Here is a 14,502-nt window from a genome sequence, read left to right on the forward strand (position 1 = left end):
TGAAAAAAGTTATGTGCCAAGGATGACGTAGGCAACGTGGAGAGGCCTTTCCAGAATGCAAACACCATTCAGGTAACTTAAGGATGAAAGCTTGGTGAAAGCAAATCTGTTGTTTACACTGCTGGGTATCGTGGCCCCGTCTCACTGGGCACTCAATAAATATCTATTCACTGAAAGTAAGGATATAAGAATAAGCTGTAGCAATTGCCTTGGTGCCCATCTGTTGTCAGGATGGGGCTTTTAGTTATGAGCTTTATGGACACACTTATAATACCCTATAATGGAAAAGAATCTAAAAAACAATATACATATACATACATACATATATATATATAACGGAATCACTTTGAGGTACACCTAAAACTAACACAACATTGTAAATCAACTATACTTTAATTTTTTTTTAATTTTACAGTTTTTTTAGGTTAATTTTTTAAAAGATTAAAAAAAATAAATAAAAGACTGACAATTCTTTCCAAGTGAGGAACCACAGGATGTGAAGCAACTGACACTCGTATACGATGCTGGTGGGGGTGTAAGTGGTACAATCACTTTGGAAAACAGTTTGGCAGTTTCTTATAAAGTTAAATTTATACTGACCACCTGACTCAACAATTCTACTTCTAGATATTTACCCTAGAGAAAACATGTGTACACAAAATGACCTGTACAAGAATGTTCATAGCAGCTTTATTCACGACAGCCAGTCCAAATGTCCAACAACAAGTGAATGGACAAACCATGCTATATCCATACAATGAAAAGAGTACTTAGCAATAACAAAGAACAACCTACTGGTACATGCAACCACATGAATGAATCTCAAAAACATTTGTTGACTCAAAGAAGCCAAATACATAAAAGGACATATGTGATCCCATTTTTATGAAGTTCTGAAACTGGCAAAACTAATCTTGAGTGATAGAAATTAGATTGGGGTTGCCTCTGTGAGGCATTGATGATAGACTGCAAAGAAGTATGAGGGAATTTTCTAGGGTGATGGAAATTTCTATATCTTGATTGGGTGGTGGTTACACAGGTATATATATTTGTCAAAACTCATCAAACTGCACACTCAAAATGTATGCATATTACCACATGTAAATTATACCTCAATAAAGTTGAGTTTTTAAAATGTATTCCCAACATTTATAAATGCTATACTAAATAAATACCAAATACTGAATATATAAAGACTGTATCTAATAGTATTTGTTGGTATTGCAAGTGGAATATTTATCTCATCTACATTTCTAAATGGCTACTGTTAGAAAATAAAGAGGCTATTGGTCTGTTTATATTTCTTATATACAGAGACCTTATCAAATTCCCTTATTCAGTTGTTTTTAACCAAAATCCTTTGGATTTTCTAGGCATACAATCACATCAACAGCAAATAAATAACTTCATCTCTTATTATCCAACATTTATACAGATTACTTCTCTCTTGCATTCACTAGTCTCCAAAAGAATCTTGAATAATCATGGTGATCACCAGATGTCTTCTCTTTTCCCTACTTTAAAGGAAATAGCATAATATCTCAGTGTTTAGAATAGTACTTGCTGTTGGACTTTTTTATAAAGTCCTTATCAATTTGTAATTTCTTTCTATTCTTTCTATTTTGTTTTGCTAATAATGATTTTTTAAATTTTTCAAATGACTTTTCCACTTTTATTAGTACAACGTATAGTTTTTCTCCTTTAAATTGATGCAATGAAATATACTTACAGATTTCCTAATATTGCACAGTTTGTTTTCATGAAATAAAACCTCTTGAATTATTCCTTTGATAAGGTACTGGATTCTCTTTTGAATACATATTCATAAGCTAACTTGAACTTTGGGGTTTTTTCATATTAGCTTTAGCAGGTGACAGTAAATCTGGTTTCATGAAATGATTTAGGGAGTTTCTATCTTTTTCTGTGCCCTAGAAGAGTAGAAAATAACATTTAATTATCCATCATTCTTTAAAGATTAAAAAGGATTTCAAGCATTTAACTGTGAAATTGTCGTCTCCATGCTATTTTTTATAGTAGATATTTAATCTCCAATTTTTCTATGGTAATTAGTTTCTTCAGGTTTTCTACTTGTTGGATCAATTTTATTAGGAAGTTATTCATATTAACTAAGTTTTCAGATGTGTTACTCTTGAGTTTTAGTTAGTGATTTATAATATTTGAATTTTCTCCTCTATCATTACCTTCTTTCTCATTTCTATCTTGTATAATTTTGTTCTCTTGTCTTTAATCAGGGTCAAAAAAAGGATTGTCTGTTTTATTGGTATTTCCAAAGAACCAGCTTTTGGATTTACTAATGAGGTTTGGGGTTTTTTTCTATTTTATTAATTTCAATTGTTTTCTTTATTGCTTCCCTTACTACCATTTTGTTTCTAATTAAGATGTATAATAATTTTGTCTTTTTTTTCTTTCTTCTTTAATAATAAAGACATTAAAGCCTACAGAATTGCCTCATAGGATAGTTTTCATTTGTTCCCAAGTTTTTTTGGTAGGAAGTATCTGATTTCAATTGTTTATTGAATATGTTGTTTTAATTTTTATTTCCTTTTTGATCCAAATGTTATTTAGGAAGGTGCTTATAATGTCCAATATTATATTTAAATTATAGTTAAAATTATTGGGGTCATTTTTATTATTCATTACCAATTTTGTTGGATTATGATCAGAGAATATAACCTGTAAAAATCTCTATTCTTTTTAGTTTATTAAGGTATTTTTTGTGGCAAAGTATACAATGTTTTTATACATATTCCATGAACCTACCAAATATATCATATATTTTTTCATATATTAAAAATATATATACAAAAAATTCTCTGTGAACACTTAAAATTATAACTTGTACCACCTGACCACTCTCACCCACACATACTCATATAGCTCTCTTTACTTTGCTTGCTTTTAAATTTTTTTCATAGCATTATTATGATCTTGTAAAAAACTGTATAATTTACTTATATAGTGCTTATTGTTTATCCTCTGTCAACTCTACATGAATGTCAAGTCCACCAGAACTGGGACTTTTGTCTGTGTTGTTCACTGATGTATCCCAAAAACCTATAACAGTGCCTGGCACAAGGTAGTTCTTCAAGAAAATATGTTAGCTAAATAAGTCATCATTACCACATGAGCACGCAAACAAAGGGCAAAACAGGAATACTGCTGGTGTCCATTCATTCACTAACATCTGTTTCAACATCTACTATGGGTCAGAACGGTGCTGGTGCTGAGCACATACAGATAAACAAGTCCCCGTCCTCACCAATAGTCTTTTCTGGCATTTGAGAAGGAACTGGAGTCAGCACAAGATACTGTGAATCAATGAGAAATACAATTCGTTTTATAAATGCACTCTTTATTTATTGATCTCAAAATGGCCGCAGTATCTAATTTTTTGATCTTATTGTACTTCATTCCAGACTCCTACAATTAAAAAAGTTGGGCTGTCCAACCCTTTAAATGCACTGAGGGGGATTTTATTTTTTTTTATTTATTTATTAAAATAAATTTATTTATTTATTTATTTTTGGCTGAGTTGGGTCTTTGTTGCTGCATGCAGGCTTTCTCTAGTTGCAGCTCTTCATTGCTGTGCGTGGGCTTCTCATTAGGGTGGCTTCTCTTGTTGCGGAGCACAGGCTCTAGGCGCACAGGCTTCAGTAGTTGTGGCACGCAGGCTCAGTAGTTGTGGCTCATGGGCTCTAGAGCGCAGGCTCAGTAGTTGTGACACGTGGGCTTACTTGCGCTGAGGCATGTGGGATCTTCCCGGACCAGGGCTCGAACCCATGTCCCCTGCATTGGCAGGCGGATTCTTAACCACTGCGCCACCAGGGAAGCCCTGAGGGGGATTTTAAGACAGACGGAATCCCTCAAAAGAACTACCTTGAAAGGTTTTGTCAACGCGCGCGTCTCCAAAACCCGACCCCTGTAGAGACCTTGATGGGAAGGGACAGGGTTTCACTGAGGGTCGGCGCCGCCTTCTGCAGAGGTCAAGGTCGGACAGGCCCCACTTGGGAGGAATTCGCCTCGCCCACAATAACTGCACGCCCACACTTCGAGTCAAGCGAGGGAGCTCCCACAACACCAGGTAGCAAAAAGGCTCGGGCGGGAGCCAACACCCTCCCCGGATCCAGAACCCTACTGGGACGCCCTCCCAATGTCGAAACACCGCGCACACCCACGCGCACCTCAACGCGCACGCGCAGCCATCCCGCGAGGCACACCGCCCCCCGCCCCCGCTCAGTCTTCGCCCCCGCCCCTCGGACCGGAAGGAGTTGCCGGCGTTTCCGGCGCCGGCGCCTCTGAGGAATCCTCAGTGATGTCGTGGTTTCGAGCCGCTCCTTTGGCCCAGGGTCCTGGAGAGGAGGGGGACGTTTTTGACGAGGAAGCTGACGAGTCGGTCCTGGTGCATCGGGAATGGCGGAGCCATATGCAGAGACGAGTCAAAGTAAAGCTGCGTGGAGGGGGCGGGCGTCCCTTGCTGTACCGGGTTGTGAGAGAGGCGCACGGCGTTGTGAAGAGGCGGGGACCCGAGAGGAAAGGGCCGAGTGGTCCGGGCCCGGCCCGGCGCTGCCCTCCCTACCCCCTCATCATGCAGTGCTGCCCGCGTCCCGCTAGGGTTTCCCAGTGGGTTACTTGAAAGCGCGCGACACCACAGGACGCGTTCCTCGAGCGCCCGCGGGGCGCGTTGGACTCCGGGGGGCGGCGAACAAAATAAACTTTGTCTTAGGCTTTGAAGAGATTTCAGTTTGATGAGGATCAGAGGGAAGGGGATGGGGGAGAAACGTATACACTGACTGTATGTGTCTAATTATGGTTGTCAGAGGACATGTACGCCGTTGACATGGGTTGCTTGAAGGGCTCGGGAGCCTAAAGTTAGGAGTGGTGGTAATCAGGACAGCTGGAAAAAGTGCACTTAAGAATGTTGTCGAAGGGCATAAGACGAAGCTAACGTGGAACCCTGGTGGCTAGGTAAGGGAGTATTCATGTTGGGTTTGTTTTTGTTTTTTTAATTTGTCGGGTGTCAATTATCCATCTCTCAGTTGTCTCACTTTTGAGAGTCGGCTTAATACCACACCCCCAGTTTCCAGGTGGAGCCTTCAGCGCCTAGTTCAGGGGGAGGACCGAAGGGTGAGGTCCATTCCAACTAGTATCCTTGCCAACCATTAAGTTGCCGCTAAATCTGCGCTTGTTTAATGCTTCAGTAAAATAGTACTTGTTTAGCATAACACCCATGTTGTCAGTGTCAGAAATGCTTTACGTAAGGCTGAGGCGAGGCCAGTCCGTACCGAGCATCTTGTGAGTGCTGGGGCGGGACAAGAAAATCCCTGCCCACAGAGGATTTGCAGTTTACTTGAATTTAGGTATCAAGCAAAATTTCTCAAGCCAGACCTCTCATGGTCCTTTTGCTAAACCAGTTTCCTCTTTCCCTACTTCAGTTCCAAGACCTTACGTCACCCACCCACACCCGTCCAGTTGCTAAGGGGACCAAACACGTAATTCCCCATGTTTCCTCTCTGTGGAGCTACTGCTAACACAGGGTTTGTAAAACTGTGTAGAGTCAATATTTTATTTTATTTTATTTTATTTTTTAATTTTTATTTATTTATTTGTATTTATTTTTGGCTGTGTTGGGTCTTCGTTTCTGCGCGAGGGCTTTCTCTAGTTGCGGCAAGCGGGGGCCACTCTTCATCGCGGTGCGCGGGCCTCTCACTATCGCGGCCTCTCTTGTTGCGGAGCACAGGCTCCAGACGCGCAGGCTCAGTAATTGTGGCTCACGGGCCCAATTGCTCCGCGGCATGTGGGATCTTCCCAGACCAGGGCTCGAACCCGTGTCCCCTGCATTGGCAGGCAGATTCTCAATCACTGTGCCACCAGGGAAGCCCTAGAGTCAGTATTTTTAAATGTGCCCAACGCAGTGGTTGAGAATCCGCCTGCCAACGTAGGGGACACGGGTTCCATCCCTGGTCCCAGGAAGATCCCACATGCTGCGGAGCAACTAAGCCCATGCGCCACAACTACTGAGCCTGCACTCTAGAGCCCGTGAGCCACAACTACTGAGCCCGTGCACCACAACTACTGAGCCCACGAGCCACAACTACTGAGCCTGTGTGCCACAACTGCTGAAGCCTGTGTGCCTAGAGCCCGTGCTCCCCAACAAGGGAAGCCACTACAATGAGAAGCCTGCTCACCACAACGAAGAGTGTCCTCTGCTCGCCGCAACTAGAGAAAACCCATGTGCAGCAACGAAGACCCAATGCAGCCAAAAATAAATTAATTAATAAATTAATTAATTTAAAAAAATGTGCCCAATAAGTCCAGACTTCAAAAATGGGATAAACCAATAATAAACTTTTATGAGAAGTGTAGTCTACTTTGGTTGTATGGTTATGCCATATGTTCTAGAACCGTGTTGTTAAATAACCCAGTAGAGGCCTGTTTCATCAGTCTTCCAAATTGGTTCTATGACTTTCTAGAAAAACCTACAAAAAAAAAAAAAACCTACAGTGGTTTACTTGGTGTTAGTTACAACTGTAATTCTTCATTACTTTCTTATTTTTAGGAAGGCTATAGAGATGGAATAGATGCTGGCAAAGCAGTTACTCTTCAACAAGGTTTCAATCAAGGTTATAAGGAAGGTGCAGAAGTCATTATAAACTATGGACAACTCAGAGGAACATTGAGGTAATTTTTAAAACTTAAATGCTGAATTATTTTAACCTCAGTACTACTGGAGGATTTTTATTAAAGTAATATCTAAAAATAAAGCATTTAAAGTGAAGTGCTTTTCCTAGTGTTAAATCCACAAAAGAGTGCTGCAGAGCATAGAATAAAATCGCCTTAAAAAGGCAAAAGTTCATCCACTTTAATATGTGAGCCAGGTGTTGTCTTTTATTGTAAAGAAATGATAGGAAGGTGTGTATTTTTTGCTACCTGAACTACCACCAATCTGTATCTCAAAGTAATTAAAAAGAATTTCAGGTTTTGAATAAAGCTTTTAGTCTTCCACATGTAGCAGAACACAATAAAACAGACGTCTAGACTAGAAGTACATGATGAAAATTATAGCTGGTAACAGAAAAATGATTCCATTTACTTTAGTCCTAAATTTCGAACACCTGTCAAGATTCCATAGCAATAATGGCATGTATCAGAACCAAGTGATCAAATGGCACATGGAGCTAGGAGCATGGCAGGCTTGTCCTCTCTGATGCTTTATACCTTTTAAACTGCCCTCTATAGAGAAAAACAAAATGCTTCAAGGAATCACTGATTTTTAAAAGGTATAAAACAAAAGTTGTGAAAACAAAAGAAAAATTCATTACATTGAGGTTTTCTAAAATTCAGCTGTCGGGAATCAGCATTTATACTATACTAAAGTAGGAAAATGATCACATGTTTATCATCACATCAAGTTAATCTTCTATAAGCTTAGAAAGCTTACTGCTAAATCTTAACATCAATTGATTCCATTTTTTAAAACATCATTACTTTTCACAACAACCATTATTTCATGACGTGAATGATCTGAAATGTCAAAAAATAAAACTGTCTATACTAAAAAATTAAAGAAAAATAATTATTAGGACTAGAAGAATTCTAACCTTCTTCAATAAAATTGTTAGTTAGCTCAGCAAAGTGTCTACTCTGTAACAAAGTTGGAAAGGTGAAGTTGTCTCAAAACTTTTTTTTTCCCCTAACCTTCGGTTTTGATGGCAAGCAGCTGTATGGTTAGAACAGTGGTTTTCAACCTTGGTTGCACCTTGTTACAGCTGGGAAGCTTTAAAAAAATAATACCCCCAGAGATTCTGATTTAATTGGTCTCAGGTGTGACCTGAGTCTTGCTAAGTTTAAAAGTTTCCCAGGTGATCCTAATGTGCATCCAAGATTGAGAGTCACTAGTTTAGAAGGTGGTTGATGTCCTTAAAGGAGAAACTAATTTTTCAGATCTTTCTGTTAGTTGTATCCTTCTTCAACAGAAGCTACACAGTCATAAGGGGAAAAATCTAAAATCAGGAAGAGTGGATGTAGAGCTGTGAAGGAGGGGTTATGAATTATAAACAGTTTATATGATTAAGTCCAATTGTTTAATTCCTATTGAAAGATACTGTCCTTATATTTTTAATCCTATTTTACCATCATTACTTTCCTGATTTTGACTTGCATTACTGTTATTAATAATTTTTGCATGGTGTTATCTGGAAAAGAAACGTGTAAGCCTTAGCATCAAAAATTCTAAAAGTCTTTGTTTAATTTTTTTTCTATTTAACTCTTGCTTATATTTTTGTTCAGTGCTTTGCTCTCCTGGTGTCACCTTCATGATAATAGTGCGGCTTTGATCAGTAAAATAAATAATCTTCTGGATGCAGTTGGCCAGTGTGAAGAGTATGTGCTCAGACATCTGAAATCAATCACTCCACAGCCCCATGTTGTAGATTTATTGGACTCCATTCAGGATATGGACCTTTGTCATATAGCTCCAGCTGAGGAAAAGATTGATGAAGCTAAAGATGAAAGATTCTATGAAAATAATGCTGAGTTTAACAAAAACTGTAGCAAGAATCTTAGTGGGGTAGATTGTTCATCTTTAAAATGTTGTAGAACACAGGAGCGTGCACATTCCGAAAACCCAAGCCTCACTTGGATTTTAGAACAGACAGCCAGTTTGGTAAAACAGCTGGGAGTATCAATAGACATATTACAGCACCTCAAACAACTATAAAAATTATCTTCATTTTAATAATGAAAATAATATTCAGAACATTCTTAGAACATTTTGTTTCTGAACAAGCTAACCAAAATTTGTACTGGTTTCTACATTGAACACTTCACTTGTAAGGTTATCCTTCATGGAAGTTTGAAATGTCTTCAAAATTAACACTATTTAATATAAGCCTATTTTCTTTGTCACTGGTAATTTTTATGTGGTTTAAGATATGCTCGGGAATTCCAGTTGTCATCATTTTCAAATTTCTGATCAAAATCAAGCATTTTTGGACTCATTATTAGCAGAAATGAACAAGAATCAGACTACAGTTAACCCTTGAACAGCGCAGGTGTTAGGGGTACCCACCCACCATGCAGTCAAAAATCCGCATATTACTTATAGCTGGCCCTCCATACCTGCAGTTGCGAGTCTCAGATTCACCCAACCTCAGGTGGTACGGTACTGTAGTATTTACTACTGAAAAAAAAATCCAAGTATAAGTGGACCCTCAGAGTTCAAACCCTTGTGGTTCAAGCATCAAATGTTATTTTGTAAGGACTTAGCCCTACCTTCTGCTCTTAGCACATTGTCTTGTGATTAGGACCTCACCTTATAATCAGACCAAAGTTACAAAAAATTACCTAATGGCTAATGTTGTAAATAGACACACATAGATGTATATAGATATGTAGACATATATATATTGAAATTAAGAGGCTAATAAGTGTAAAGCTGAAAAAATGTTTATACTGATAATTAAAATACTAAAGTTTGTTTTAGTTTTTTTATTGAGGTATAATTGATTTATAATGTTTCAGGTATACAGCAAAGTGATTCAGTTATACATTTTTTTTTTCAGATTTTTTTCCATTATAGGTTATTACAAAATATTGAATAGAGTTCCCTGTGCTATACAGTAGGTCCTTTTTGTTTATTTTATATATAGTAATGTGTATATGTTAATCCCAAACTTCTAATTTATGCCCACCTCCTTTCCCTTTTGGTAACCGTAAGTTTGTTTTCTATGTCTGTGAGTCTATTTCTGTTTTGTAAATAAGTTCATTTGTATCATTTTTTTAGATTCCACATATAAGTGATATCATACCATATTTGTTAAAGTTTGTTTCAGTTTTGTGTTTATTAAAAGTAAGGACACAATTCCATGAAAAATATAGAAAATACGTTTCATGCTAAAGTACTTACTTAGCGTATCCAAGTTTTAATGAGTTAGTAGTGTTACCTGACAGTGTGCCAGATTATTCCTAAACTGCAGTTTTGCTTCATATCTATTTAGGAATAAAACATTGAAGCCACTGACTTCTGTATTATCTTGTAGCAATATTCTTAGTCTAGCACAGACAAAATGAGATTCAAACTTATGCTCCAGGACCTAAACATATAAAATCAGGAAAGGATTTTTCATCACTTTTTTGCCTGAAACACAAATTTATGTAACATGCCTGACTTCAGAGGCACCCAAATAATTGCCCCTCATTGATAGCCATAATTTATATCTGCCATCTACTGTTAAAGACTGATACCCTGAGAAAATCTTATCTGATAAAAGAGGTGTTTCAAGAGATTAAGAAAATGTACTGCTGTGATCTTACAACCTCCTCAGAGTTCACAGGACATTACGAAATTGAAGCAACAAATTTGAAATCAGAAGACCATAAAGTATGTCAGGATTTACTAAAACGTGCTGAAGATATCAAGTGACATTTGACAGATGGTTTTTAAAAAAAAAAGTGATTGTACCTCTCTAGATGTAAACACTATTTCAGAGATTTACTGATTTGTCTTGTTATGTAGATACTTTTTTCCATATTTATGAATGCAGCAAAAATGTCAAATCCACATGGAATATTATAAGTCTCTGAAGTCTTCATGTTGCTCTGCATATTAGATATGAAATATACGCATCTCTAATAATACAGCTCAAGGAAGTCACCCTGAGTAAAAATTTCATGAGTGCAGCAAATCTGGAGATTTTATCTGGGCTCACCCTGACAGAATTTCCTGAAGATAACACCCTTTGCCACCATTGAAAATAGGTTGTTTTTGTGTAGATGTTCGTAGAAAAGGAACTCAAGAGAATTAGCTGAGTTGAATGAAGCTGTTGGGTTGAAAACATCTCTTAAGCTTACATTGCCCTTTAAAAAAGCACAGAAGTTCCTGGACTGCAGAGGAAAATTAATGGAATGCTCATTATACCTGTGTTTCATGAGCCTCTGTATTAGAACCAACAAGAGCGAAGGAAAGAAACCTTGCCTTGTGTCTTTTACCTTGCCTCGTATGTTCTAGGCCTGCCAAGTGTTGCCATGAAAAGACCCTAGATGAAGATAAATGTAAAGCAAGACTGCCCCAGAGCAGACACAGCAGAGTTTGAAGACCCAGGACCTAGACATTAGGCTTAGATGATGTGGCTTCCTTAAAAACAGAATTTTCACCTTGAAGAAATTACTTCTAGATACTGACATATGTGGGGGTTTTTTATTTGTTGTTGTTTTTTAAGCCCACGATACTATGCTTTTCTGGCATTTCAGTTGCTAGAGGTATTGAGGCCACCAAAATTTTTGTGGTACACAAACAAGCAGAAGTGGGCAGCTGAATTCACCTACCTGCATCCTTACCTCATTTATATCCTTAGCACTGCTTATTAACTGCTTTTGTGGTACACCAAAATAAAAGCCTTGAACCAAGTCCAAGATGTGCTTTTCATCTATCTTCAAACTAAAGTTTTGTGTTCCAGTCTAAGACACAGAGAAATAAATATAGAAAGACATTCTTTTTTTTATATTCTTTTAAATTATGGTTTATCACAGGATACTGAATAGAGTTCCCTGGGCTATACGGTAGGGCCTTGTTGTTTATCCATTCTATATATAATAGTTTGCATCTGCTAATCCCAAACTCCCAATCCCTCCCCCTTGGCAACCACAAGTCTGTTCTCATGGCTTTGAGACTGTTTCTGTTTCATAGATAAGTTCATTTGTATCATCATATTTTAGATTCCACATGTAAGTGATATCAGATGGTGTTTGTCTTTCTCTTTCTGACTTAACTTCACTTAGTATGATAATCTCTAGGTCTATCCATGTTGCTGCAAATGGCATTATTTCATTCTTTTTTATTATGGCTGAGTAGTAGTCCATTATATATATATATATGTGTGTGTGTATGTGTGTGTGTGTGTGTGTGTATGTGTGTGTGTATATATATATATATATGCCACATCTTTATCCATTCATCTGTCAGTGGACATTTAGGTTGTTTCCATGTCCTGGCTGTTGTAAATAGTGCTGCTGTGAACATAGGGGTGAATGTATCTTTTTGAATTACAGTTTTGCCCAGATACATGCCCAGGAGTGGGATTGTTGGATCATATGGCAACTCTATTTTTAGTTTTTTGAGGAACCTTCATCTGTTTTCCATAGTGGCTGCACTAATTTACATTCCCCCTCTAGGAGGGTTCCCTTTTCTCCACACCCTCTCCAGCATTTGTTATTTGTAGACATTTTAATGATGGCCATTCTGACCAGTGTGAGTTTTGATTTGCATTTTAGAGATTCTTAATTTCAGACCAGTAGATGAAGTAAATATCATATGCCATCTTAAAGTACCAATCAAAATTCTTGCTCTACAGAAATTCTCAAATCTCCCATCATGAAGATACTTCACGCCCCATAGTTGCTTTTCTTGCTTTTGCTCTTATTTACTGCCTTTTCCCAACAAACCTACTGGAAGAAGAGTCCGCAGTCACTGTCTCAAATTGCTTTCTCCCCATTCACTCCTGAACTTCAAACTGCTTTTCGCTAAGGTCACTGGTGGCTGCTAAATCACACGACTGCCCTGGTTGTATGATTTTCACTCACACACTTGTCCTCTCACTTGTCTGGTTTTCAGTCCTCCCACCTGTCTCCTCCATCACTGGACACGAGGAGCCATCTACTTTTACAGTCCTTCTGCCTGCCTTCTGCAGCGGCACTTTTTCTTGTTCTGCTCATTACTACTTACTTCAACTGGGTAGACGATAAACTTGAGTTTCATTTCCAGGCCTGAGCAGCACTGTCAGTCTGATTTCCCATCCTGCCTCCTCTCCACCGCACGCGCGCGCACACACACACACACATACACACACACACACCACTTCTTTATGGACACTACTCCAATGCTTTGTGGACAATCCACAACTCCTAAAGTTATTCACTCTGACTCTTCTGCCTGGAATACTTTTATTCCATATCCTTCCTTCCCAGCAAATTCCTATTTATCTGTCAATACGAGCTCAAATTTCAGTTTTCTCAGGCAGAGGTAGTTGCCCTTCCCAGTGTTCCCTGTGCATCACTTTGAGTACCTCAGACTTCAAATTTATTCAGGAAAGTACCTTATTCATCATTATATCCCCAGCACTTACCACACCCTGTATATAGATGCATATGTGGTGCTCGATGAGAGAAAAAAATAACTATATTTACTAGCCAAAATGAAAATGAAATCAGAAATTTAGGATTCCAAAATACATCATGTTAGGAGCTTCCCTGGTGGCGCAGTGGTTAAGAATCTGCCTGCCAGTGCAGGGGACATGGGTTCGAGCCCTGGTCCGGGAAGATCCCACATGCTGCAGAGCAGCTAAGCCCATGCGCCACGACTACTGAGCCTGCGCTCTAGAGCCCATGAGCCACAACTACTGAGCCCACGTGCTGCAACTACTGAAGCCCAGGCACCTAGAGCACGTGCTCTGCAAGAAGAGAAGCCACCACAATGAGAAGCCCGTGCACTGCAACGGAGTGGCCCCTGCTCACTGCAACTAGAGAAAGCCCACGCGCAGCAATGAAGACCCAACACAGCCAAAAATAAATAAATTAATTTTAAAAAAATACATCATGTTATATACTTTCATTTTTAGAAGAGAAAACCTTTATGTTTGCCTCTTAAATTTTTTCCTTTTCATTTTGCATGTTAATAAAAATGCAGATATACATATTCTGTCTTCATTGTACTAGGCTAAATAGTAACACTAAGACAATAGTATTTACCAATCATTAAAAATCACACATGAATGAATAATACTACAATATAATTTTTAATGATATAAAATTTTATTTATACAGTTTTAGCTATTAAAGACAGAAACTACAAAAGAAAAAAATCTAGTAACAGTAAGAAGGAGTTGGAGGAAATAGAGAAATGGGAAAGTAACAGCTAACACGGTGTTTATGATATACAGGCACTATTCTGAAAGCTTCACGGGTATTAGTTGCTTAATCCTCATAACAGACCTATGCAGCCGAACTATTCATTATCCCCATCCTAGAGATGAGGAAACCAGGGCACCAAGGAAACTGAGTAACTTGTCCAAATCACAGCTACTAAATGGCCCAGTTGAGATTTAAAGCAAGGCAAATCTACCTCCAGAGTTGGTGCTAAGGGTAGATGTGTACGAAATAACATGGTAGCAGTGATAGTGTTTAGTGAAGGGACTACGAACTATATTTTCCCCTTGCTGTTAATTTCTACTTTTCTGCATTTTTCCAATCTTCCCCAGTCAGCAAGTATTATTTCTATAATGTGTATAATAATCAGCAACTACAAGGAACAAAAAATTTGTTTGCTATACATCTAGAAAAAGGGAAATTCCATTCCCTACTGGGAGGAAAGAATATCATCCAGGAAGTAGTATAGAAAGGTGTGTTTAGCATATACAGAAACTAAATTCTGCATGGACTCCTTAGACTCTACACTCCTGTTAGAATAATTAGTGTCACTCATTGCAATAA

The 14,502-nt window shown here is 38.3% G+C and overlaps 1 protein-coding gene across 1 annotated transcript; it reads left to right on the forward strand.

Annotated features, from left to right (window-relative positions):
* Nucleotides 1-4,288: 4,288 nt before the first annotated feature.
* Nucleotides 4,289-11,425, forward strand: YAE1 (YAE1 maturation factor of ABCE1). Its single transcript, XM_028167885.2, has 3 exons — nt 4,289-4,462; nt 6,578-6,699; nt 8,308-11,425. The coding sequence occupies exons 1-3, from the start codon at nt 4,334-4,336 to the stop codon at nt 8,735-8,737; spliced, it is 681 nt and encodes a 226-aa protein (XP_028023686.2). The 5' UTR covers nt 4,289-4,333; the 3' UTR covers nt 8,738-11,425.
* The last annotated feature ends 3,077 nt before the right edge of the window (nt 11,426-14,502 follow it).

This window comes from Balaenoptera acutorostrata, chromosome 7 (genome assembly GCF_949987535.1).
Source record: "Balaenoptera acutorostrata chromosome 7, mBalAcu1.1, whole genome shotgun sequence".
Lineage (NCBI taxonomy): Eukaryota > Metazoa > Chordata > Mammalia > Artiodactyla > Balaenopteridae > Balaenoptera > Balaenoptera acutorostrata.

Coding starts and splice junctions, on each gene's coding strand:
- YAE1 (XM_028167885.2), top strand. CDS start 4,334: ATGTCGTGGTTTCGAGCCGCTCCTTTGGCCCAGGGTCCTGGAGAGGAG. Junction 4,463..6,577: donor ATATGCAGAGACGAGTCAAA/GTAAAGCTGCGT, acceptor TCTTATTTTTAG/GAAGGCTATAGAGATGGAAT. Junction 6,700..8,307: donor CAACTCAGAGGAACATTGAG/GTAATTTTTAAA, acceptor ATTTTTGTTCAG/TGCTTTGCTCTCCTGGTGTC.